The 26,230-nt window shown below is 54.3% G+C and overlaps 1 protein-coding gene across 2 annotated transcripts in view; it reads left to right on the top strand.

Annotated features, from left to right (window-relative positions):
- LOC117648547 (obscurin-like) overlaps positions 1–26,230 on the top strand; it is an 89,478-nt gene that overhangs the window by 46,653 nt on the left and 16,595 nt on the right. For both annotated transcript variants that reach the window (XM_034391064.1, XM_034391065.1), the window contains 23 exons: positions 3,156–3,248; positions 4,508–4,672; positions 4,834–4,971; positions 5,285–5,447; positions 5,666–6,103; positions 6,960–7,325; positions 8,684–8,926; positions 9,156–9,297; positions 9,375–9,559; positions 9,852–9,982; positions 11,152–13,314; positions 13,916–14,039; positions 16,265–16,400; positions 16,629–16,804; positions 17,076–17,181; positions 17,492–17,779; positions 18,103–18,393; positions 18,501–18,691; positions 18,774–18,879; positions 19,189–19,376; positions 20,825–20,833; positions 25,091–25,199; positions 25,280–25,458. In XM_034391064.1, coding sequence (XP_034246955.1) covers positions 3,156–3,248; positions 4,508–4,672; positions 4,834–4,971; positions 5,285–5,447; positions 5,666–6,103; positions 6,960–7,325; positions 8,684–8,926; positions 9,156–9,297; positions 9,375–9,559; positions 9,852–9,982; positions 11,152–13,314; positions 13,916–14,039; positions 16,265–16,400; positions 16,629–16,804; positions 17,076–17,181; positions 17,492–17,779; positions 18,103–18,393; positions 18,501–18,691; positions 18,774–18,879; positions 19,189–19,376; positions 20,825–20,833; positions 25,091–25,199; positions 25,280–25,458 — 6,130 coding nt within the window. The remainder of the gene's footprint in view (positions 1–3,155; positions 3,249–4,507; positions 4,673–4,833; positions 4,972–5,284; positions 5,448–5,665; positions 6,104–6,959; positions 7,326–8,683; positions 8,927–9,155; positions 9,298–9,374; positions 9,560–9,851; positions 9,983–11,151; positions 13,315–13,915; positions 14,040–16,264; positions 16,401–16,628; positions 16,805–17,075; positions 17,182–17,491; positions 17,780–18,102; positions 18,394–18,500; positions 18,692–18,773; positions 18,880–19,188; positions 19,377–20,824; positions 20,834–25,090; positions 25,200–25,279; positions 25,459–26,230) is intronic.

Below are 26,230 nucleotides of genomic sequence, written 5' to 3' on the forward strand. Positions count from 1 at the left end.
TTGGCGACCCTGTGGTCACCCTGTGGAAGGAGGGGAGAGGGGGTGGAGAGGGGGCTGCGCCGGCTGTCATATTCCTTAAACGAATTTTTGTGAAGCAGTCTTCAACGCAAGTAATCCAACCTAAAAGTTGAAATAAAAATATTTTAGTAAGTTTGATAAATGTATTCGGCGAGTGGTGCGGTTTAAAATTTATTGACACGCTGGTGGTAGCTTAGAAATGCAGCCCAATTAGGTTCAGGGACTTCACCTGCCCCTGTCCCTAGCACGTGGCTTTTTCACTCAAGATAATCTTAGTTCAAGACTGCTCAAGGAGCAGTTCATAACAAACACTTCGAAAAAAAATTTAATTCTGCTCTTATTGTTGTCTTTTGTTTTTGTTCTCGCTATTTTTGTTAGTTTGTTTCAACACAAAATTAAATTTTGTTTGGATAATAGCTGAGGAATAGAGGAAATAAAATCCATGAGTGAATGAACCAAAAATGTTCTTTTTGATTTTGAAAATCACCGTAGAATTACAGCATTGGAAACACCGCACTTTTTTGAAAATAAACATATGTATTTTTCAGTTAATTTATTTCAGCTCAAAATATTTTAACTGTCCGCACGTGTTGATTCATAACCAACTGTTTAATTTCGCCGTTGGGTCTTCTGGCTCCTGGCGTCTTTCTAGACAGTGTGCCCACCCGGCATACCCGCATCTGTCGGCGCCGTCGCTAGTGACAGCGACTGTAGGACCGGTTGGGGTGGGGGAGGGCAGAGCGGGGCAGAGGGCCCGCACCCCTCACTGTAGGGCCCAAACAATCGGACAATGGAGCGGCGGCGCCGCGCCACGCGACGCCAGCTGCCAGGAAGCTCTGAATTCTAAATGCGCCCCGGTATGCAATCATTTGGAGCTCATTCCACAGCCATGGAACGCTCTGCCGCCGGCTTATTAGCACGCGAAGGCTGATTGATGTTGGCCAACGACAATGCGTGAACGTCAGTGTCGCCGTCACACAGTGGGCCAGAAGACCGGCGCAGGCGGCAGAAATTCTAGACGCGTTTTGTGCTCCAGAGTCGCTAAATGGAATTCGAACCGAACTTGTGACCCCACCAATACATTGCTCTCCGAACGAGGAATCCATTGGTGGGGTCACACGTTCGGCTTGAGTCCTGTTTAGCGACTCTGGAGCTCAGAATGCGTCTAGAGATTTACCCGCCTGCGGCTCCGAAACGCCTGCGAGGTAGGCAACCACGCGTCCAGCGACGCAGTGGTGTCGGCGGATTGCCTACCCAGAGATGCCAGGCGCTCCAGCCATGCCTGCAGGAAGGCATTTCCACCGGTCTGCCCCACTGTTTGACGACGCAGCTGGAAATAGAAGCTTCGAAAGAGAGATTCGAAATCACGAGAAGGTCGTTGGCCTTTGAATGACACTTTGCATCACGAAACCTGCTATGGTAGAAGTTCGGTCGGCTAGTTGTTTTTTTGTTGGTGGTGTTGATTTTGCACCGTAACTTGACTTAACGAATACCCGATAATCTACGGGACTCAGTACAACTTTGTTGACGTGGCTGTGGTAAAAAGCTACGGAAAATTCTGTAAACAGCTTGTGGTAATTCTCCGTAGGCCCCTTATCAATATTCTCCGTAGGCTCTTACAGTATTTTCTGTAGGACCGCACAGTCTTCTCCGTAGGACCGCACAGTGATCTCCGTAGGACTATACAGTCTTCGAGGTCCTACGGAGAAGACTGTGCGGATTTACAGAGAATACTGTGCGGCCCTACGGAGAATACTGTAAGAGCCTACGGAGAATATTGATAAGAGGGCTACGGAGAATCCTGGCAAAAAAATTAACAGGATTTTCCGTACCTTTTTGCCACAGTGTGCTTACAAGCATGCTCTTCTAGGTGTGTACTTGCCTAAGCACGCACCTAGAAGTGTGTACCTGACTGAGTACACACTTATAAGTGTGTACTTAGTGAGTACACACTTGCGAGGTGCATGCGCGGCATAGGAAAAACGCATGCACTTCTATGTGTGTACTCACTGAGTACACACTTATAAGTGTGTACTCACTAAGTACACACTTCTAGGTGCGTGCTTAGGCAAGTACACACCTAGAAGTGCATGCTTGTAAGCACGCACCTAGAAGTGTGTACTGAGTACACACATAGATTTTGTGTGTACTCTGCCCGTTGATTAATCTTTGAAACGCCAGCACTTGTTTAGTTATGTAAATGCTTATGTTTATGGTAGTGTATGGAAAATTTGGAAACAATTAGTGACCTTCGCCGCAACTAACAGAGTGAAACTTCAGTCCGGTGGGGCGTTATGCTTTTCGTGGAGGGATCCATTTACTCTGACGTGCTTTTGACGTTCCATCTCTCCGTAGGCTGAGGCGGGAGGCCTGGCATGAGAAAAACGGGGGCGGGTCGTCTCGAAGACCACATGTTGCTCGGCATTGCCAACGTAAATACTCCTCCCTCCACCAAGCGGGGGGGGGGGGGGTTCGTCTCGAAGACCACATGTTGCTCGGCATTGCCAACGTAAATACTCCTCCCTCCACCAAGCTGGGGGGGGGGGGGGGGTCGTCTCGAAGACCACATGTTGCTCGGCATTGCCAACGTAAATACTCCTCCCTCCACCAAGCTGGGGGGGAGGTCGTCTCGAAGACCACATGTTGCTCGGCATTGCCAACGTAAATACTCCTCCCTCCACCAAGCTGGGGGGGAGGTCGTCTCGAAGACCACATGTTGCTCGGCATTGCCAACGTAAATACTCCTCCCTCCACCAAGCTGTCCGTTCCGGCTTCTAGTTTACCACCAACGGATTCATGGCTTTCGCATTTGCAGAAGAAATGTTTAGAATGGGCCAAATTGGAAAAGTAACTTCAGCGGGAAATCTTGGAACTGTCAATGGTCTTGCTGTCTAAAGTGAGGACGAATCTTGTTCGTAATAACTCAGCGTTACGCCGGCTGTGGCTTTCGCTTAAAATTTGGATTGACTTCTTCATGCTGCGCGGCGGAACGTGACCTGAAAACTTGGGCTGTGAAAGCTTTCTTAGAGGCAAAAACAGCCCCTATGGAGAAATACAAAATTTACCCAAATTGTCTTTGGTGATGTGTGTCTGTCAAAAATGCCGCCAAAACTTAAATCTCTCCTTTCATGTTGCAGGAACTCAGCCAGAGACTTGGCGACGACAAGAATCTACCCGAACACCTCAAGCTCCCGATTCAACGCATCAACGACTACCAACTTTTACTAAAAGTAAGTTGCGGTCACAATAGAGAATCATCTAGAGAATCGTCCACGCAGAATCAGAATCAAAGCTTTTAAATTTAATCACGGGAAAATATCGCAGCATAGCGTGGTCTCTGATGATTTTTGAGGGTCCGTGGAATGACTGCTGGTCAAGAGCAGAACGTCAACATAATAACCTGACCAAGGCCTGTGTGCTTCTGGCCGGCAGCCTGGCGCCCCAGCGCCCGCGCGCGCGCGTGTGTGTGTGTGTTTGTGTGTGTGTGTGTGTGTGTGTGAGTGTGTGTGAGTGTGTGTGTGTGTGTGTTGCCTCGTGCGGCATCCCGTCCATCTCTTTGCAGGCCATCCCCAGTGACGGAGACGGTGTATATCCCGGCGCGGGCAGTGAGTCAGTGGGGCGGTGCGAGCGAGAGAGAGGGAGAATGTGGACACTTTGCGTAACACCGGCGCCAATATGCCGGCCAGCGGCCAAGCCGCCGAGACACAGTGGGCCAGAAGACCGGTGGAGGCGGCCTGAATTCTAGACGCGTTTGAGCTCCAGATTCGCTAAACGGTACTCGAATCGAGCGTATGACCCCATCAATGGATTCCTCGTCCGGAGAGCAATCCATTGGTGGGGTCACACGTTCGGTTCGAGTCCCATTTAGCGACTCCGGAGCTCAAAACGCGTCTAGAATTTCGGCCACCTCCACTGGTCTTTAGGCCCACTCAACAGGAGAGCGACTATCTGCGAATTACCGTCGGGTAGACTGGAAAATTTCGGCTGCCTCCATTCATCGTGCTGCACCCTTTAGACCAGTTACAGTGAAAGAATATATTTATTTTCTTGTTGCTCGTTGGCATAGTTCCTTGAGTTGCGTGCCCTTGAACGCCGTGCAGCCCCAGGGGCCACCCCGCCATGTTCCCCACGTGTGCACCTGAGTGTGTACACTGCCGCGGCAACGCCCGTCCAGGAAAATCATATCTGGGTCTTCGTCGGGGCCGGCCTTGCCAAGTGCGCGTCGAGGAATTCGCGTTACATCCTGACCTTCCGCTACACTGGGGTGTCTGGTTCAGTTACATCGAGCGGTGGTGGTCCGGGGAGAGAGAGGGGGGGGGGGGCGTTCAAGTCAGCTGTGGTGGGCGCCGCCCCGCCCCGCCCCGCCCTCTTGGCAGACTGCCGCCAAGGTTCGCTTTCCCTTGGCAACGTGACGCCCGCCCCCCCCTCCCCCTTTCCCACAAGGTTTTCTCGACTTTTCTCTCATTTTTGTTTTCCTCTCGATTCGCAGGAGTTGGTAAGGTATTGCTCCAGGCTCGGGGAGGATACGACCGACCTCAGCAAGGCACTCGAGTTGATGCTCGGAGTGCCCCACCGGGCCAACGACATCAAGTTCATCTCCAACATCGAGGGTTATCACGGCAACATCCACAAGCTCGGCCGCCTGCTGCGACACGTCAGTAAAAATTTGAAAACGGCTCAAAAATAAAATTTCTTAAAGTTATCATTTTATATAAAAAGCAACACAATCCTCTATAATACTTTAAAAAAATTAATAGTTTGAGTGCAATTCGGTCGGCAAAGGACTTGAAATTTGTCGTTTACTCCTCCCGGCAGGATTGGTTCACCGTCACCTACCGGGACGGCAGGGGCAAGGAGAGGTACCTGTTCCTCTTCAAGGCGCGCATCCTCGTGTGCAAGGTCCGACGCATCTCCGAGGACCGCTCCGTGTTCGTGCTCAAGGACATCATCCGAGTGAGTCGAACTGGGTCACAGCGGTCACAGCGACACTACAGTGGGCCAGAAGACCGCTGGAGGCGGTCAAAACTCCAGATGCATTTTTAGTTTCAGAGCCGCTGAACAGGACTGGAACCGAACGTGTGACCCCACCAATGGATTCCTCGTTCGGAGAGCAATCCATTGGTGGGGTCGCACGTCCGGTTCGAGTCCCATTTAGCGACTCTGGAGCTTAAAACGCGTCTAGAATTTTGACCGCCTCCACTGGTCTTCTGGCCCACTGTGTGCCTACAAAGTGGACTCCTTTCGATGACGGGCTGTCTCCCCCCAGTTGCCCGAGCTCGAGGTGAAAGACCTCCCCGACAACAGCAGAGGCTTCCAGCTTCGCCACCCGGACGGCGAGGTGCGGCCCTACCCGCTGATCATCTCGGCGCACAACGACTCCGCCAAGGACGTGTGGCTCAAGGAGATCAAGCAGTACGCCGCGGACTCGCGTGAGTGTCGGGCCTGTCGGGGTGCGGGTTCAAATCCCGGCTACCCAAAGAAAGTGTTTTGAAAAATTACTTTCAAAAACTATTTAAAAAAAAAAGTTTCACAACATTTTTTTTAAATTTAAAACTCAGATTTTTAAATTAAGTTTCCAAAACAATTTTTTTTATCTGGAAACTTTTTTTTTTTTCAAGTTTTCAATTGTTTTTTTTTTTTTTTGCAGTCGCACTTGCAGAGCACGCCGCTGACGACCTCCACGTGAAGGACGAAGAGGCGTCGTCCGCTGCAGAGCCCTCGCTCAAGCAGCCCAAGCAGCCCGTCAACAAGGTCATCGTCCACAAGATCCAGGTCGAGGAGCCCAGGACCCCGGAGCCGCTCGTCGAGGAGCCCCCCACCCCCGTGCTCGACGTCAACGGGAAGGGGAAAGAGCTCGAGGACAATGCCAAGGCCCGCGCCGAGGACGTGACCGACGAGGTGTTCCACGACGCAGTCGAGGACGTGAGCGAGGCCGTCAAGGAGGAGAAGGCCGTTGAGAAGGTCGTCCAGAAGGAGGACGCAGTCAACAAGGAGGCCGCAGTCCAAAACGGAGCCGACATGTCGGAGTACAGCAGTCGTCGGACGTCCATCCGGAGAGCGGGCAGCTCCCGGACGGAGGTGGAGGGTGAGTGGTCCAGTTCAAAAAAAAAAATCAAGAAACAAACAAAAAGACATTTCGCGAGTTTGAAACGTACTTGGTAGCACTACGATGGAGTGACACCCACTCCACAAGGCAACCCAAACTTTTTTCTAAAAAAATTGTGTTTTTTAAAAGAGTATAGAAAGCCCTATTCCATTATTGACTCGTCACCGGTGCGGTGACGAGACACACAACAGCGTATGCTCTATTTATTCCAGCATACCCTGTTGTTTTTCTGGCCACCCTTTTGCTGTTCCCCGCCCCATTCCCCGTGGTGTCTGTGTCTCCGTGTCTCACTCTCGTTCCGACCCTGACGTCATAGCTGACGTCATAGCCAGACTCTTCGCGCCTGCTTCTGCAACCGGGGCCGGGACCCCGCGGCGGGCTTCCTTCTGCTTCCCTTCGTAGACCCGAGCAGTGAATAACGTCAATGTGTAGAGTAGAACAGTGGAAATAATGAATGGATGCCTTGCCACGCACACCAAAGGACTCGCGGTCACAGCGACACCACAGTGGCCCAGAAGACCCCTTCAGACGGCCAAAACTCCTGACGTATTTTGAGCTCCAGAGCCGCTAAACGTGACTCGAACCGAACGTGTGACCCCACCAATGGATTCCTCGTTCGGAGAGCAATCCATTGGTGGGGTCACACGTTCGGTTCGAGTCCCATTTAGCGACTCTGGAGCTCAAAACGCGTCTAGAATTACGGCCGCCTCCACCGGTCTTCCGGCCCACTGCGCGCTGCCGCTAGTCCGTTGTGTGCGTGCCCTAAGCATGTTGCGTGGGCCTGCCTGAGCCGCTGCCCCCCCACTGCCCCCTGACGTGGCGGAGCCCTTTGCAGAGTCGTACTCCGTGTCGCGGTCCAGCCGCCACGAGATGATCAGCGAGAGCTCCCTGACGGGGGTCTCGTCCATGGGCGCGTCGTCCATCCGCTCGTCCAGCCGCACCGAGTCCTCGTCGTCGGCGAGGTACTCGTCGGGCGACGTGAGCGGCTCCGCCCTCACCGAGTCCTCGTCGGCGTACTCGTCGCGCGGCGGACGCTCCTCCATCACCGAGACCTCGTCGTCGACCGTGCGCGGCGGCGACGCGCTGTCCAGCTCCACCAGGACGTCCATCAAGATGTCGTCCTCGGACGGCCAGGCCGCCATCACGACAGGCAAGCGCAGGCCGTCCTTCGCCAAGACCCTGGAGGGCTGCCACTGCGAGCGTAAGTAGCGCGACGCTTAGCGCGAGGACGTGGAGGCTGACTGCGACTTGAACGCGATTCCGAACCGCAAGGGATTTCCTGAGAGGGGCGATCCCTGCACAGGTCCTAGGGTCAGTTGGGGTAATCATGGGACACGGGGTAAAAATGGGACAGCTGATTCATAGTCAAGGTTTGACATTTTTGAACGCATGACGTACCAAATGTGATGTTTTTACTGAAAAAAAATTGCTACGGCACAAGTTGTAAAATCTCGATTCTTGACTAAGAATCAGCTGTCCCATTTTCACCCCGTGTCCCATAATCACCCCAACTGACCCTAAGCCGATAATCCGATTTACAATCTGATTTCAACTTGTTTGGTCTGTGCACGAACCCCCAAGAACACAAAACGCTCACCGTGACATCATTTGACGTCAACTTGACTGATTTTAGTCAAAATGTCGACGAAAAAAGCGTCATTTTGACGTCGTGTTGACGTGAGTGTTTCGTGTTCCTTGGGAAGCTCGTATCCCGTCGTTTTCTCTAGGAACTCGAACTCACGGTGAACGGATGACCGGTTTCTCAGCTCATCGTATCTTTTTTGCAGGTTCCAAACACGACCGATTTTCGTTCCAATGTTAAATGTTTTAAATGTGCTACACTCTGCTTGACCTGTCATTGGCCTGTCCTTCTTTAACGCAAAAAAGGCGCAGTGCTCATGCGACTTCTGTCCTCGTGACTAACGCCGGCCTCTGTTGACTCCTTGTTCTGTTTCACACATGAGTGTTTACTCCGAATTGTTGATCCATGCGATCCACTTGCTGTAGAAGGCAACAAATGTGGAATTTTTTTTTTAAATCCCTGCTGCTTTTTTACTGTTTGAAAAAAATTTAAAATTTAAGCCAAAATTTCTTACAGAGGAGCAACGTACGAGCCATTCTGTTTTACAAAATGACCCAAATAATTCAAAAAATATTTTCAAAATCAACCAGGTGGCATAAGCCTTGTCCTTATAAGGCTGTGCTTATTTTGGCAATTCATGACAAGGAACTTTCTTTCGAGTTAATGGATGTATTGGGGTCTTGGATCGTACGATACACCGTGGCCCAGAGCACCGGTGGAGGCGGCCAAAACTCTAGACGCGTTTTGAGCTCCAGCCAGAGTCGCTGAATGGGATTCAAACCAAACGTGTGACCCCACCAATGGTTTCCTCGTTCGGTCAGCAAACCATTGGTGGGGGTCACACGTTCGGTTCGAGTCCCATTCAGCGACTCTGGAGCTCAAAACGCGTCTAGAGTTTCGTCCGCCTGCGCCGGTCTTCTGGCCCACTGTGCGCCACTCCACATGATTCTCCAAGCCACTTCTACTGTGCGCTGCAGCGGGCGAGACGGCGACCTTCGAGTGCAGCGTGGCCGGCGAGGAGTCGACTTCAGTGACGTGGCTCAAGGACAACAAGCCCCTGAGCGACCGCCTCATGGACCGCGTGTCCAAGAGCAACGTGGACAACTCGTTCAAGCTGGAGATCCAGAACCTGCTGGAGTCCGACACGGGCATGTACACTGCGCACGCCACCAACGCCGAGGGCGCCAGCACCTGCACCGCCCACCTCCTGGTCCAGAAACGTGAGTGTATCAGCACGGGTCGGTAGCCGCGTGGTCAAGGACGCTGCGTTCAACAGCCGAGGACGCGGGTTCAAATACTCGCCTTGACTGTATTTTATTTCACTATTTTTGGCGAAGTATTTTTCTCTGTCTGCTGAGCTTAGAAAATACTCACAGCTTCCTCATATTTGTGATAAGCAGAAGGAATGTCTCTTTGCGGTGCCATAATCTGTTACTTTTTACACTGCAGTGACCGAAGAGGAGAGGCAGAAGCGTGCCGAGGCCAACCACCCCGTGTTCCTGGTGCAGCTCAAGGACACCGAGCTGCTGCAGGACACGTACTTGCGGTTCATGGTGAAGGTGAAGGGCAACCCCAACCCCACCGTGCGATTGTAAGTTAAAAGAAAATTGAGAAAAAAAAACCGAAAATAAAATGCAACCCCCTAACTGACGTTCGAACCCATGACAGCTACAAGGACGACAGCCGCATTCTGTCCACCAACGACCGGCTGAAGGTGAACAACGAGCAGTCGGACGCGGGCTACTACGAGCTGGTGATCCCCGAGGTGAAGCCCGAGGACGCCGGCAAGTACTCCTGCGTGGCCATCAACAGCTACGGCGAGGAGCGCTGCGACGCCCAGCTCACCGTCGTGGGTGAGTGAGTGAGACAGCCACTGGGCCAGAAGACCGGTGGAGGCGGCTAAAACTCCAGACGCGTTTTGAGCTCCAGAGTCGCTAAGCAGGACTCGAACCGAGCGTGTGATCCCACCAATGGATTGCTCGTTCGGAGAGCAAACCATTGGTGGGGTCACACGTTCGGTTCGAGTCCCATTTAGCGACTCTGGTGCTCAAAACGCGTCCGGGATTTTGACCGTCTCCACCGGTCTTCTGGCCCACTGTGAGGCACTTCCCCGCGCCTTGCGGACAGTCATTGCTTCGGTTCCAGACGACAAGGACGTCTTCGCCGGCCTGGAGGAGACGGACGAGGAGCTCAAGCCCGGCGAGCAGCCCGCGTTCCACTGGACGCGCAACGGCCAGGCCTTCGACCCCGAGGAGCGGTTCAAAGTCTTGCTCACGGTATGCTAGCCTCGTAGCCTCCAGGTCCACATGCACGCACGCGCCGGGGCGAGCCCAGGGCGAGCCTAGGGTAGCTACGACCGGGATGGAACCCCCCTTGGAAGGGATCGCGCGCTACCGCTTCACAGTGGGCCAGAAGACCGGTGGAGGCGGTCAAAATCCCGGACGCGTTTTGAGCTCTAGAGTCGCTAAAAGGTACTCCTCCCGAACGTGTAACCCCACAAATGAATTTCTCTCTGAACGAGGAATCCATTGGTGGGGTCACACGTCCGGTTCGAGTTCCAGTTAGCGACTCTGGAGCTCTTAACGCGTCCAGGGTTTTGACCGTCTCCACCGGTCTTCTGGCAAATCCACTGTGCGCTTTCCCCATCTCCGCTGTCTAGACTAGCCATAGAGTAGTCGGGCTGAATTAATACTCTCCGTGCTGTTGTGCTACACTGTCGGACTAACCGGACGATTTACTTTTCTTCGCAGGAGAACAAATTGAAATCTTTGCTCGAGGTTTGTACAGAGTACATCTTCTACGCACGGCTTTGATCGCCATCTAACGCGCTCACTTCGCTTGCCGCCAGAGGGAAACAGGAATCGCCTTCCAGGGACCAAACCACCGAGGGAGCCGCACATTCAAAATTGAAAAGTTGAAAGCTGTATTTTTTTTCAAGGATGAACTGTTTCCCTCTCGTATGGCCGGCTTTTTGCAGACCGACTTTCCAGCAGGAGCTAGCGAGCGGGCCTTGCATGTATTGCGTGACGGTCGCACGATGGCGTTGTGAGCCAAGGGGAAATAACTCCAGCCAAATTTGTGCACCAAAATTCACTAAAATTCATATAAATTCATCGAAATTTGACGGAAATTTATCAAAATCTGACTGAAATTTGTCGAAATTTGACTGAAACTTATCGAAATTTGACCGAAATTCATCAAAATTTGACTGAGTTTGTCGAGATTTGATTGAAATTCATCGAATTTTGACTGAAATTCATTAAATTTGACTGAAATTCATTAAATTTGAACACCGAAATTCACAGTGATTTCCCCCTGTCGTCCTCCGTGTCGCCCCAAAACGTGACGTAATACGTGCAAGCGCCCCACGGCCGCAGTACTTGCAGCATGACTTACAGTGTAACGCTTTTCACAGCCGCTTCCGTGCGCCCTTGTCTCCTTGCAGGCGCAGGAGCAGGAGACGAGCTGCCTGGCCCGCCTGGAGGGCGCCTACATTCTCGGGGACGACCGGCAGGAGATGTGGGAGATGGAAGGGCCCGGGCCGGGCTCGCCCGAAGAGACCCCAGAGAAGGACGCCCCGGACAAGCCGCGAACCATCGAATCTTACGAACCGGACAAGTCCAAAATCCGCACCTTCGTCCACTCCAAGTACGCCCAGGCGCGCAAGCTGAGCGTCCTGGAGAAGAAGATTAACATCCTCGGGGACGAGCGGCAGGAGATGTGGGAGATGGAAGGATCCGGGCTGGGCTCGGGGCCGGGCTCGCCCGAAGAGACCCTAGAGAAGGACGCCCCGGACGAGCAGGACAGGCCGCGAACCATCGAATCCTACGAACCGGACAAGCCCAAAATCCGCACCTTCGCCCACTCCAAGTACGCCCAGGCGCGCAAGCTGAGCGTCCTCGAGAAGAAGATCAACGCCTTCAGGCTCAACGAACTGCAGTCCAGGCTGACGGTCGTGGACGCCGAGGGCGAGGAGTCCAGCGACTCGATGCTCAACGGGGTGGCGCCACTGCAAAACGGCGTCAAGAACGTGAAGAAGGCCGAAGGGGACTCGGAGAGCGAGGAGGAGAGAGAGACGGTGAAACGGAGGGAGAGGGACAAAGAACTAGAGAGGCAGCGGCAGCTGGACAGACAGAGAGAAATTGATAAGGCCAAGGAGAAGGAGCGCGAGGAACTGGAAAGACAGAAAGAGATTGAACGTCTGAGAAAAATAGAAAAACAACAAGAACTAGAAAGACTGAAGGAAATTGAACGGCAGAAAGAGATTGAACGTATCAGAGTAATAGAAAAACAGCAAGAACTAGAAAGACTGAAGGAAACTGAACGGCAGAAAGAGATTGAGCGCCTCAAAGAAATAGAGAAACAACAAGAACTAGAAAGACTGAAAGAAGTTGAACAGCAGAAAGAGCTAGAACGGAAGAAGGAAGAGGAGCGCCTAAAACAACTCGAACAACAACGAGAAATTGAACGACAAAAAGAATTAGATAAACAAAAAGAAACCGAACGACGACAGGAGGAAGAGAAGCAAAAAGAACTAGAGAGACAGAAAGAGATTGAACGCCGCAGAGAGATAGAAAAACAACAAGAACTAGAAAGACTTAAGGAAATTGAACGGCAGAAGGAGCTAGAAAGGCAAAAGGAAGAAGAGCGCTTAAAAGAACTAGCAAAACAACGAGAAATTGAACTACAAAAAGAATTAGAAAAACAAAAAGAAATTGAGCGGCAAGAGGAAGAGAAACGAAAAGAATTGGAGAGACAAAAGGAAATAGAACGCCTCAAAGAAATAGAAAAACAACAAGAATTGGAAAGACAGAAGGAAATTGAACGGCAGAAGGAGCTAGAAAGGCAAAAGCAAGAAGAGCGTCTTAAAGAACTAGAAAAACAACGAGAAATGGAACGACAAAAAGAATTAGATAAACAACTAGAAATGGAACGAAGACAAGAGGAAGAGAAGCGAAAGGAATTGGAGAGACAAAAAGAAGTTGACAGACAGAAAGAGATAGAACGCCTCAAAGAAATCGAAAAACGAAAAGAATTAGAAAGACTGAAGGAAATTGATAGGCTGAAAGAGTTAGAAAGACGAAAGGAAGAAGAGCGCCTAAAAGAACTGGAAACACAACGAGAAATTGAACGTCAAAAAGAATTAAATAAACAAAACGAAATCAAACGACAGCAAGAATTAGAAAAACAAAAAGAAATAGAGCGAATAAAAGAACTAGAAATACAGAAAGAAATTGAACGTCAAAAAGAGTTAGACAGGCTGGCAGAATTGGAACGACAAAAAGAGCTAGAATGGAAGAAGGAAGAAGAGAAACAAAAAGAAAAAGAGGCCCTTGAAAGACGGAAAGAAATTGAACGTCAGCAAGAGTTGGATAAACAGAGGGAGATTCATTTACAAACTGAATTAGAAAGGAAGAAAGAAGAGGAAAAACAAAAAGAATTAGAAAGACAGAAAGAACTTGAAAGGCAGCAAGAAGAAGAGAGGAAAAAACGTGATGAGAATATCAGATTGGAAGAGGATAGAAAGCAGATGGAATCGAAGGCTCAAGAGCTGGAAGTGACGAAAGTCAAGGACAAAACTGAAAAACGTGCCCACAAGAAACGAAAGGTCAGCTCTGAGAATGGTAGTGCGGTAGAAAGCCCTGTCTTCGTGGAAACTTGCACCGTGCCAGCATGCCGTCGGAATGTCCTGATCCTGAAAATGTGTCCTCGGCGTTACGGGTGCTCCTGGCAGACAGGCCGCGACTCCAGGCGTACTCCTACATTGATTTCCTTACAACCTGAATGAACTGAACCTGTACATAGCCTTGCGAGTGACATTAACACACACATCTGCACGACCATTACCACCAGAGCTCCGTCGCTGAACGAAATTCTTGTCCCTTCGGGAAGCATCTATCTCGTGAATGGGAGGGTGAAACATCGTACTCATTTAATGCTCCGCGGAGAATGGATTAACAACACCTCACAATAATATCTTGCCGTTTGCGGGGTGGTGCCTCTCAAAGTCGTAGAATCTCGTTCAAGTTTTAATTATTTTTCTGAGTTGACCCGTTTGACATGTGTTCCTGACCGTGCCACATTCGAGCCACACACTACGTCTTGACCTCTTGTGCATGACCTGTGCCGGCCCATGGCCTATGTTGTCCGTTGTTGTTGTTGCTGCTGCGTCGCTCCGGCCGAATTCTGATTCATCGCTCTGCCGGCAGGACGAGGAGGACTCCCTGGCGCTGGTGTTCCAGCACGTCAAGCCGGAGGACGCCGGGCTGTACACGTGCGTGGCGCAGACGTCCAGCGGCAAGATCTCGTGCAGCGCCGAGCTCACCGTCAAAGGTAGGCTGGCCGCCCCCTCCGTGCCGCCAGCGCCGTCCCCACGCACAGTGTAGGAGGCGGCCAAAGCTCTAGACGCGTTTTGAGCTCCAGAGTCGCTAAACGGGACTCGAACCGCACGTGTGACCCCACCAATGGATTCCTCGTTCGGAGAGCAATCCATTAGTGGGGTCACACGTTCAGTTCGAGTCCCATTTAGCGACTCTGGAGCTCGTAACGCTTCGAGAGTTTTCGCCGCCTCCGTGCGGAACGCCTGCGAGGTAGGCAACCATGCGTCCAGCGACACAGTGGTGTCGGCGGATTGCCTACGCAGAGATGCCAGGCGCTCCAGGCGGCGGCCTGGCCTGGCCTGGCGCGAGGCGGACCAAAATTCAAGACGCGTTGTGAGCTACAGAGTCGCTAGGCAGGACTCGAACTGAACGTGTGACCCCACCAATGGATTCCTCGTTCGGAGAGCAATCCATTGGTGGGGTCACACGTTCGGTTCGAGTCCTGTTTAGCAGCTCTGGAGCTCAAAACGCGTCCGGGATTGAGACCGCCTCCACCGGTCTCCTGGCACACTGTGCACCCTTCCCCACCGCCAGTGCCGCCCCCACGCCACCTTCCCCGCCCCGCCCCGCCCCTTGATCGACGGCCGTTGCATGCCGATCCCTTGCGAAAGAGCACCGCGGCTTGTTGATGGTGGTGCAGTGCCTGCGCTGCCTGCGCTGCAGTAGTGCGGCGTTGCCTGCTGGTGCCACAACTTTTTCGCCGCCACTGTTGCCACCGCGCGAGTCGCCTGTGGTCGCGGACGTCGCGGACGTCGCGGACGTCGCGGACCTCGCGGACCTCGCGGACCTCGCACTGTGCCCCTCGGGGGCAAGGGAGGGCCGCCAGCCGGGCGCCAACAGGGCAGCCCGCAGGCCTTGAGCTCCGCGTCGAAGAGTCTGATTGGCAGTCCCGACCAGTGCCGCGCCGCGCCGTCGTCGCCGTCCGCGCGGCCCGCAGTAGCCCCGCAAGGCCGCCGCCATGGAGGAGGACGACGCGCAGTCGGTGGACAGCAAGAAGAAGGGCAAGAAGAAGGCCAAGAAGAAGGATGAAGGTAGCCCGGATGGAGCTGCCTGCCCGCCTGCCTGCCTGCCGTGCCGACCTCGTCGACGGAGTGTGCTGTTCCCAACCGTGGCGGTGTGCATGCCCTCCCCCGCCCCTTTGTTTACGTCCTGGCTCCAGCCGCGCCTCGCCGCCCTCCAGTGTGCTGGCCGGCGGGCGGCCGTTCGCGGACGGAGCTCTCGGTTTCGCCATCCTTGGCAGTCCCGCCCCTCGCCCGCGCCTCCCTCTCGGTGCCCTCGGTATTTTTAGCCCGCCAGTCTCGCATTACGCCCCGTGCCGGCCCTCGCCGTGGTCCAATTCTCCGTCTGATTGGCCCGCGTGCCGAGTCGCGTCACCGTCACGTCACCGAGTGACGTCATAGTCACGTCACGCTCGTTCCCGGAGTCAATGATCGCAGTATTTGGAGGCCGAATTTTTGTACGAGGTCGATAAACCTCTTCGCACTGTGGGCCAGAAGACCGGTGGAGGCGGTCAAAACCCCCGACGGGTTTTGAGCTCCAGAATCACTAAACAGGACGCGAACCGAACGTGTGACCCCACCGATGGATTGCTCTCCGAACGAGGAATCCATTGGTGGGGTCACACGTTTGGTTCGTGTCCTTTTTAGCGACTCTGGAGCTATCGAGTCTAGAGTTTTGCCCGCCTGCACCGGTCTTCTGGTCCACTGTGCGTCGGTGGTAATGTTGTGACGGCCATGCAATCGCTTACAGTGGCGTTGGGATCAGTTAGTTGTGCCAAATGACGGCAAATTTTTCCAGTGTTCTTGTGAGAACCTTCCGCGCATGTCGTGATCGGGAAGAGATATATTCTAAAAGCATCAGAATGGTAAGGCATTTTGATGTTTTTCCTTGTTTTTAGGGTTTTATTCGCACCATTTCCCCTGGCTGAAAAGTAAAACTTTCGGTTCCGCAGAAAGCGATTTATGTCAATACTTTAGAAAAGATGAATTCAATTTTTGAAATTTTACCATGTTTACAGCTGTTCTTTATTGAATGCACGATGTCGAAATCCTGTTCCCCCCGATCCGAACTAAAAACCTTTTCATGACATTTTTTTTCGTATGTTGATGTTTTTGTTTTTGTTGATGTGCCTAGCGACAAACTTGCAGTCATGCGTGTGTGTTGTTTCTCTATTTTTAGGAGGCGTCAATGCACTGGCGAGGGAGCCGGAGAAGCCCAAGATCACTGTGGAAACGAAGACTCAAGAAGTGAGCCTCGGCGGCTCGGCCATGCTGGAGCTTAAGGTTGAGGGCTCGCCCAAGCCGGAAATCGCATGGTGAGCGACTGGAAACCGATTCTGAGCTCCAGAGTCGCTAAATGGGACTCGAACCGAACGTGTGACCCCACCAATGGATTGCTCTCCGAACGAGGAATCCATTGGTGGGGTCACACGTTCGGTTCGAGTCCCATTTAGCGACTCTGGAGCTCAAAACGCGTCGAGAGTTTTGGCCGCCTCCACCGGTCTTCTGGCAAGTCCACTGTGTGACTGTCTCTCTCGCTCCAGGACCAAGGACGGGCAGGACGTGAAGGCGGGCGGCCGCGTGCGCTTCCTCTACGAGGACGACGAGAGCATGTCCATGATCATCAAGGGCGTGACGCCGGAGGACGCGGGCGTCTACACTGTCACCGCCTGGAACGACATGGGCGAGGACTTTGCCGAGGTCACGCTCAACGTCAAGGGTGAGTCCGTCCACTGCGAAAAATAAACTAAATTTAATATTTTATACCTCAAATTTAAATACAATAAATAAACGACAAAAACTGATACAGCTTAACCAATTTTTTTGTCAAGATTTCGTAGAGTACTTTTCGTATTTAAATAGTATGCATAAAAATAATCAACCATCTCACTCCGTTCGATATGACGTGAGTTTGTAGAGAGGGGGTTAACTTCAAAATTGATGACGTACGCGGCTAAGAGTGTCTAACGGATTTTTTTTTTGCCTTGCAGCGCCGCCCAAGTTCAAGACGAAGATCCAGGACCAGGCCTGCATGATGGATGACACCCTCAGGGTCAGGGTGGAGGTGGAGGGAAGACCGCCGCCGGAGCTGACGTGGTGAGGACGCCTGGAGCCAGTTGATGTTCACATTAAAATCCATTTCCAGTTTGGCGGAAGACTGGTGGAGGCGGTCAAAATCCCGGACGGGTTTTGAACTCCAGAGCCGCTAAATGGGACTCGAACCGAACGCGTGACCCGACCAATGGATTGCTCTCCGAACGGGGAGTCCATTGGCGGGGTCACACGCTCGGTTCGAGTCCTGCTTAGCGACACTAGAGCTCAAAACGCGTCTAGAGGTTTGGCCGCCTCCACCGGTCTTCTGGCCTACTGTGCGGCGCCTCGCATGACTGCCTCAACTCGTGCCCAGGTTCAAGGACGGCAAGGAGATCAAGGAGGACTCGCGCTTCCACATCGTCAAGGAGAGCGACGAGGTGTTCGTGCTGGTGATCGAGAAGATGGTCCTGGAGGACTCGGGCTCGTACTCGGTGGTGGCCCGCAACGAGGTCAGCCAGACGTCCGAGTTCTACAAGCTGGCCGTGCAGTCGCCGCCCTTCTTCACGCAGAAGATCGCGCCGCGCAAGATCGAGGTCCGCGAGGGCGACTTCACCACCTTCTCCGTCAAGGTCGACGGCGACCCCAAGCCCAGGGTCCGCTGGTGAGAACTGGAACTCTGTTAAAAACAAATTTGTGAACCGTGGAAAGTTTGCTTCGAAGTTCTGTCAGAAATTTTGGAAGGCTTCGAAGGCGGCCAAAACTCCAGACGGCGGGTTTTGAGCTCCAGAGTGGCTAAATGGGACTCGCGCCGAACGTGTGACCCCACCAAGGGATTGCTCTCCGAACGAGGAATCCATTGGTGGGGTCACACGTCCGGTCCGAGTCATGTTTAGCGACTCTGGAGCTCAAAACGCGTCTAGAGTTGTGGCCGCCTCCACCGGTCTTCTGGCCCACTGACGCTGGCTGACGTGCGTCGGCTCGCAGGTTCAAGGACGACACGGAGCTGCTGAACGACGACCGGCACGTGAAGATCGAGAGCGACCGCGACGGCGAAATGCACACTCTCACGCTGCGCGGCATTACGCGTGACGACATGGGCAAGTACACGTGCGAGCTGGACAACCGCAACGGCCGCTGCAGCGACAGCACCACCATGCACGTGCACTGTATCCCGCTCGTCAAGCAGAAGCTGCGCGACATCGTGTCCAAGGAGGGCGACCTCATGGTCGTGTTCGACGTCACCATCGAGGCCTTCCCGGAGCCCGAGATCAAGTGGTACGTCCACCACAGATAAATTGAGCCTTTTCAGTGGTTTTGAACTCGGAAACCTGTCGCCAAAAACCAAGTACCTAACGCGCGCGGCCACGCCGTGCTCCCGACAGGACCCACGACGACGTGGAGGTGACGGAGCGCAAGACGCTCATCACCCGCACCTTCGACGAGACCCACATCTACCTGAAGACGTACAAGCTGACCATGAAGGAGGTGCACGTGGACCAGGCCGGCCAGTACACCTGCACGGCCACCAACCCGCTGGGCACCACGGACAACAGCTCCAACTTCAAGGTGTTGTGTGAGTATCGCGCCAGTGTGGCAGGTCAAATCGAGTGTTTTTTTGTTTTTGTTTTTATTGTTGTGTTTCTTGCTCTCCGCAGACGTTCCCAAGATCACCAAGAAGCTCGAGAACGTGACCCTGGACGAGGGCGAGACCCTGGAGCTCAACATCGAGGCCAACGCCGTGCCCATTCCCGACGTGACATGGTGAACACCCTCAAGCTCGCACCGCCACAGTGGGCCAGAAGACCGGTGGAGGTGGCCTAAATTCTAGACGCGTTTTGAGCTCCACAGTCGCTAAATGAGACTAGAACCGAACGTGTGACCCCACCTATGGATTCCTCGTTCGGAGAGCAATCCATTGGTGGGGTCAGTCGTTGGGTTCGAGTTCCATTTAGCGGCTCTGGAGCTCTAAACGCATCTAGAGTTTTGTCCGCCTCCACCGGTCTTCTGGCCCACTGTGCACTTTGCACGTGGCGTTCGAGTGTGTCTGACGCTCCTCATTCTCGCCCGCAGGTACAAGGACGGCAAGAAGCTCTCGGCCGAGGCCAACGCCAACATCAAGATCACGCGCGACCGGCAGCGCCAGGAGAGCTACAGCCTCACGCTCAACTTGTGCAAGTACCAGGACACGGGCGAGTACGAGTGCCGCGTGTCCAACGACCAGGGCACCACGTCCACCAAGTGCAACGTGGTGGTGAACGGTGAGTGGGCGCTGTGCTCCGCAGCGCGCAGAACACGGTTCGCGGCTTTTGAATTTTCCGTTGCCGCACAGTGGGCCAGAAACCGGTGAAGGCGGCCAAAATTCTTGACGCGTTTTGAGCTCCAGAGTCGCCAAATGGGACTCGAACCGAACGTGTGACCCCACCAATGGACTGCTCTCAGGACGAGGAATCCATTGGTGGGGTCACACGTTCGGTTCGAGTCCTGTTTAGTGACTCGGGAGCTCAAAACGCGTCCAGAATTTTGGCCGCCTCCGCCGGTTTCTAGCCCACCGTATGCCGCCCCGGGGCCTGGGACTCGCCCTCCGCGTCGTGCAGTGGCTCAGAAGACCGGTTGAGGCGGTCGGTCAAAATCCCGGACGGGGTTTGAGCTCCAGAGTCGCTTAGCGGGACTCGTATCGAGCGTGTGACCCCATCATTGGATTTCCCTGCTAACGAGGAGTCCATTGGTGGAGTCACACTGTCGGCTCGAGTCCATTAGCGACTCCGGAGTTCAAAACACGTCAAGAATTTTGTCCAGCTCCACCGGTTTCCTGGACCACTGTGCCGCGGTCCTCCCCTATTTCTTTGACGCGTTCTGGCGAACGAGTGCCGTGCCAGCGTTGAACCTGCGGTAGTTTGATTCTAAAACAACATTTCAAGAAAACAAAATGTCAAGTTACTGCAAGCGCGACTCTTGTGCGGTACTCGTAATTTGCGGCAGAGTTTGCGGGTGAAATGAGGATGAGACGCGTTTTCACGGCCTCTGGGGAAAGTTGACTGTGTCTCTCGCACCCCCACGGCACGCCCCACAGTGGGCCAGAAGACCGTTGGAGGCGGCCAAAATTCTGGACGCGTTTTGAGCTCCAGAGTCACTAAGCACGACTTGAATCGAACGTGTGACCCCACCAATGGATTGTTCTCGGAACGAGGAATCCGATTGGTGGCGTCACACGTGTGGTTCGAGTCCCAAATAGCGACTCTGGGCCCCAAAACGCGTCTAGAGTTTTGGCCGCCTCCACCGGTCTTCTGGCCCACTGTGCACCCCAGGGGTGCGAGAGAGACAGGTTGCCCCTGACCCCTTCCTTCCAGGTGTAGCGCGCACTCGGAAAACAAAAGCCGGCTCGCCCCTAGGGGGACTCGAACTCGAACCTGCCAACGCGATGCATGTGGGACGTCGCGGGTTCGAATCCCCCTCGGGCCTCGGCCGTCTTTTGTTTTGTCCGCGTGCCTGTGTGTCCTGTCCGCGAGGTTTCGCCACACTTTGGGTCACTACAGAGCCAGTCACATGGAAGAGTGCACCCCAACACCCCAAAACTACCGCCCCTGACATTCCCGCGACATACCGACGAGAGTATGCAGTACTCTGGGCCAGATCACAGATTCACAAAATTAATTCACCCCTTATATTATCTTTCATAATCGACGGAGCAAATCTTTTCATCTTTCAGCGTTGGGCTGTAAGTAGTAGACGACGTTTGCATAGTTCCTAGGCGTTTTGTGTCCTAACTCCCCGTTTGACGAGCATCCCTTTTAGAGTTATCTCCTCGTGACAGAGTAACTTGGGGCTTCCATGACTTGACTGCGTTTTTTTCTATCCGCCGAGCCGAGCACCTTGAAACCGGAAGTTGGCAGGTTGCCTGCCGTAACGGGTTGGCTGTGGACGGCGGGTGCGAGATGCTCGAGCTTGGGCGGTGACGGGGATGCCCCAAGGGAAAAGTGTTTGCGAACGTGGCGCAGTGGGCCAGAAGACCGGTGGAGGCGGCCAAAATTCTAGACTCGTTTTGATCTCTGCAGAAGTCACTACATGAGACTCGAACCGCACGTGTGACCCTACTAATGAATTCGTCTTTAAGACAGCAATCCATTGGTGGGGTCAAACGTCCGCTTCGAGTCCCATTTAGTGACTCTGGAGCTCAAAACGCGTCTAGAATTTCGGCCGCACCGGTCTTCTGGCCCACTGTGCGTTGCGAAATCAACAACACCTTCCTCCGGGTGCGCCCGACTTGACCTGACCTGACCAGACCCTCCTGACGGCCACTGGCGGTTCCCTACTAGGCATGTTGTGTGTCTCTCGGGTGGAACTCTAGAACTAGAAATAGACTTCTAGCTGTGGTGTGGTGCCCCTTAGAGAAGCGAAAAGCCCCACCCATTTAAGTGAAATGCCGGGCTCTCCGCTGAGGGTTTAGTGTTTGCATGCCTTCGCTAGTCCCCGTCCCTTCCCCCGTTAATGCTCTGCCGTGTTGAACCCGCACAGAGAGGACCGTGGATGAGGAGGACGAAGAGATGAACAAGAAGGTGAAGCGAGTAGAGGAGGACGAGGAGGAGGAAGAGCAGGAGGAGCTGGACGTGAAGCTGAAGGCGAACAAGGACCCCGAGCCGGAGGAGGCCAAGGAGAATGAAGCTGAAGCCGCGGACGGCCCAGGAGGTGGAGGCCCCGGCCGAGGCCGCCGCCAAGGCCAAGCCGCAGGAAGAGGCCGTGGACGGCCAGCAGCCCCGCAAGGCCGCCGAGGCCAGCAAGCAGGACCGCGTCGAGGTCGACGCCGACGAGGGCAGCTCCCCGAAGAAGGCCGAGGCCGGGGACGAGGCCGGCCGGCGCAAGCCGCAGAAGGCGGTGGAGGCCACGGTGGCCGAGGCGCGGCCGCAAGACGAGGCCGACGGCCGAGGCCAGAAGGCCGAGCAGCGCGACGTCGCCGACGAGCAGGCACCGCAAAAGGCCCAGTCCGCAGGTAAGAGAGGAGGCAGGGCAGCCACGGCCTCGGCCAGCAGTACGTCCGTCCAGCTTTCCGTGTCGCACTGTCCGTCTGTCCGTCCGCTACACCGCGGTGCCTTCTGGTGTTGCCCCGCCGCAGCGCCGCAGCAGCCCAAAGAAGGCCGCCAACGCGCCGCCGTCCTTCGAACACTCCTGCCCCTGCAGCCTAACACATGTGCCTTCCAGTAGACGCACTTGCTATCCGGCTTACTGATTGGTCGCCCAACGCGCAGTGGGCCAGAGGAACGGTGAAGGCTGTCGAAATCCCGGAACCGCCCGGGTCGCTAATGGGACTCGAACCAAACGCGTGACCCCACCAATGGATTGCTCTCCGAACGAGGAATCCATTGGTGGGGTCACACGTTCGGTTCGAGTCCTGTTTAGCGACTCTGGAGCTCATAACGCGTCTAGAGGTTTGGCCGCCTCCACCGGTCTTCTGGCCCACCGAGCAACGGCACCGTAGTGTAGCGGCTTGCTGATTGGTCCCCTCGAGTCCCAGACACAGGCAGCTAATCGGTGAGCACGCCTTGCAGGTGGGGACGTCGGCGCCCCTCAGCGCGGCGTCCGTTCCACGACGTCACCGTCGAGGAGGTGGACGCGCAGACGCCGGGCGACCGCCTGCAGTTCGGCGTGGTCGAAGAGCCTCCCGAGGACGCGGCCGGGCTGCTCGGCGTGGCCGCGGCGCGCCTGGCCGTGAGCCGCGGCGTGTCCATCGTGTCCGTGTACTCGGACGAGGACGGCGGCCGGTCGGCGCGCGCCAGCGTGTCCCCGGGGCCGGGCGAGGACGCCGACGACGACGTGCCGGACGACGCCGGTAACGTCCGCGAGGGGCTTGCAGGTCGGCGACTGCAGCGCCTCGACACGGTGGAGGCCAGCGTCGAGGGCAGTGCGCCCGCCACGCCCACGGTCTCGGACGCGCCGCCCAGGAAGAAGGCCAGCGTCGTGGAGGACGACGAGGACCCCGCCCTGGAGGCGCTGCTGCGGCGCGTGCAGAAGCAGCGCTCCGTGCTGGAGGAGATCCTGGACAAGGAGGGCGAGAAGGCGGACAAGGCGCTCGGCGAAGGTACCCTCCCCACGCCGCCACGGCGACGCCTTCTTGAACTGTCACTCACACGGTGTCACTCACACCACGACCCGCCAGACGCCTCACAGTGGGCCAGAGGGCCGGTGGGGGCGGTGGAAACTCTAGACGCGTTTTGAGCTCCAGAGTCGCTAAATGGGACTCGAACCGAACGTGTGACCCGACCAATGGATTCCTCGTTCGAAGAGCAATCCATTGGTGGGGTCACACGTTCGGTTTGAGTCCTATTTAGCGACTCTGGAGCTCTAAACACGTCCGGGGTTCAGACCGGCTCCACCGGTCGGTCTTCGGGCACACTGTGCGCCCCGCGCGTCACACTGAAAAAGAATTTTCCGTGGTCTAGTCCCCGGAACCGGTGGCGTGGCCAATGTACAGTTGCCGACTCTAGGCGCCGCCCTGTAGGGTTGCCCCTCGCTACGCCACTGATAAAACCCGAATTCATGTACGCGGCGGGGTGTCCACCTTCCCGTGTGAAGTAGCCTTTCGTTGAACGTTTGCGAGTTCTAAACCTACTGTTAAGCTGCTGTGAACACTCACACACGTTTCCAGACTAGTCCGCGCTGTACATACGTGAAGAAACGGCCGCGAAGAGAAGAAGCATCATTTCGAACGGTTTTGCAGGTCTCGACAGTCTTCGCCAGCGGGCCTACGCCCCGTCGACCAGCCTCGCCGGTTTCTCTGTTCCACCAAAGTCCCCGCTGGAAGCCGCAAGCGCTGCGGGCGTCGCGAGACCCATTGCGCGCTTGTGTGTGTGCGCGTGCTCCTTGTGTGTGTTTGTGTTGGCATCCCTGCATGAGCACTCGACGCTTGCCGCTCCGCCGCTTCGCCGCTTGGCCCGCCTTCAACGCCAGGTACAGTGCCTTCTGTCTTTCGATGCCCACCGGTAAACATGGATCAAATAGACCCTTTCAGTCGTCGCCGAGTGTAGAACAAAAGTAATCAAAAAGCCAGGAACCAGTAGGAACGTTCCTAGTGGTTCCTGGATATTTGATTACTTTTGTTCTTCACTCGGCGACGACTCAAAGGGTCTATTAATAGGGTATTTCGGAGCAGCCCTTGCCCGGAAGAAGAACAAAACCGGAAGTTAGAAATATCAGTTTTTATGAGAAATATACGCTGCGGATGCTCATTTGCAGCGTATATTTCTCGTAAAAACTGCCATTTGTAACTTCCGTTTTTGTTCTTCTTCTTCTTCCGAGCCAAGGCTGCCCCGCTGACTTGCTTTTTATTTCATTTGTCCAAATTAATTTTGTTTCCTTTTAAAATTTACTTTCTACCCTTCTGGTTTAAAAATTTAATTTAAAAAAAAACTTCAAAAAAAAATTAAAAAATGTAAAAACTTAAAAACTGAACCAGAAAGCAGAATTGATTATTTTGTCGAATAAATTCCCAGGTAGAGTTTAACAGTGGGCCATTCTTTCGGTCTAGCCGGTGCTCGAGGCATGTCCTCTCCACTGTGCGTCTGCCGCACAGCCCCCCATACGCTTCAGCATTACCTTAACACACTTGCAAACGCTTCGCGCCGTGAGATTTGCTTTTGGACCTGGTCGCTGTTGCCGACTCAGACTAGCTCTCGATGTCGGTGACCACGTAGAGCTGCTCTGTGCCGGTCTGCAGCAGCGACCACAGTTATGGTAGACGCAGATTGAGTGTCTCAAAACGTCGAAGGAAGTGGAGGGTCCTTTTCATTTATCATCATTGGCGGGATGCTGTCTTCTAATGGTTACCTGATGTCCTAGCTTGTGCTGATAAATCTCTATATATTATCCACGACATCAGAGTGGCTTCTTTTTTTCCCTGAATCCTTAAAATAAATGGTTCTAAAGACAAAGCAGCACCCCGCCGTGGCTCCCCCGCGCGGCGTAACCATGGTTTGCATTGCAGCCAAGCCCGTCGTCACCAAGCACAACATGCAGGACTCGCAAATCTACGAGTCCCTCGCAAAGATCTACGAGGTCACCTGCATCGGCGAGCCCAAGCCAGTGGCCACCTGGTGCGTAAAGCGAAACCAAACTAGATCGGGAAAAATTGATTTCTTTGACCTGGGATTCGAACCCGCTACCTTGCCATCAGGTACAAGGACGGCGAAGAGGTGACCGCGGACAACGAGCACCTCAAGATCTCCGAGTCCGGCGACGTGTACAAGCTGGAGGTGCCGCCCACGTTCATCCCCACGGACGAGGGCGTGTACAAGCTCCACCTGGAGAACCGGCTCGGCTCCCAGGACCTCGAGTGCAACCTCAAGCTCATCCGTGAGTGCCCCAACCCGGCGTTTGCAGCAACAGGCGCTCTCACGGTGGGCCAGAAGGCCGGCGCCGGCGGCCAGAACTCTGGACGAATCGAACGTGTGACCTCACCAATGGATTCCTCGTGACCAGAGGAATCCATTGGTGGGGTCTCTCGTTCGGTCGAGGCCCATTTAGCGACTCTGGAGCTCAAAACGCGTCTAGAGTTTTGGCCGCCTCCACCGGTCTTCTGGCCCACTGTGCGCCCCACGGGTGCGAGAGAGACAGGTTGTCCCTCACCCCTTCCTTCCAGGTGTAGCGCGCACTCGGAAAACAAAAGCCGGCTCGCCCCTAGGGGGACTCGCACCTGCCAACGCTATGCATGTGGGACGTCGTGGGTTCGGATCCCCCTCGGGCCAAGGCCGTCTTTTGTTTTGTCCGCGTGCCTGTGTGTCCTGTCCGCGAGGTTTCGCCACACTTTGGTTCACTACAGAGCCAGTCACATGGAAGAGTGCACCCCAACACCCCAAAACTACCGCCCCTGACATTCCCGCGACATACCGACGAGAGCATGCAGTACTCTGGGCCAGATCACAGATTCACAAAATTAATTCACCCCTTATATTATCTTTCATAATCGACGGAGCAAATCTTTTCATCTTTCAGCGTTGGGCTGTAAGTAGTAGACGACGTTTGCATAGTTCCTAGGCGTTTTGTGTCCTAACTCCTTGTTTGACGAGCGTCCCTTTAGAGTTATCTCCTCGTGACAGAGTAACTTGGGGCTTCCAGGACTTGGCTT

The sequence above is a fragment of the Thrips palmi genome, unplaced genomic scaffold (assembly GCF_012932325.1).
Source record: "Thrips palmi isolate BJ-2018 unplaced genomic scaffold, TpBJ-2018v1 HiC_scaffold_3, whole genome shotgun sequence".
Lineage (NCBI taxonomy): Eukaryota > Metazoa > Arthropoda > Insecta > Thysanoptera > Thripidae > Thrips > Thrips palmi.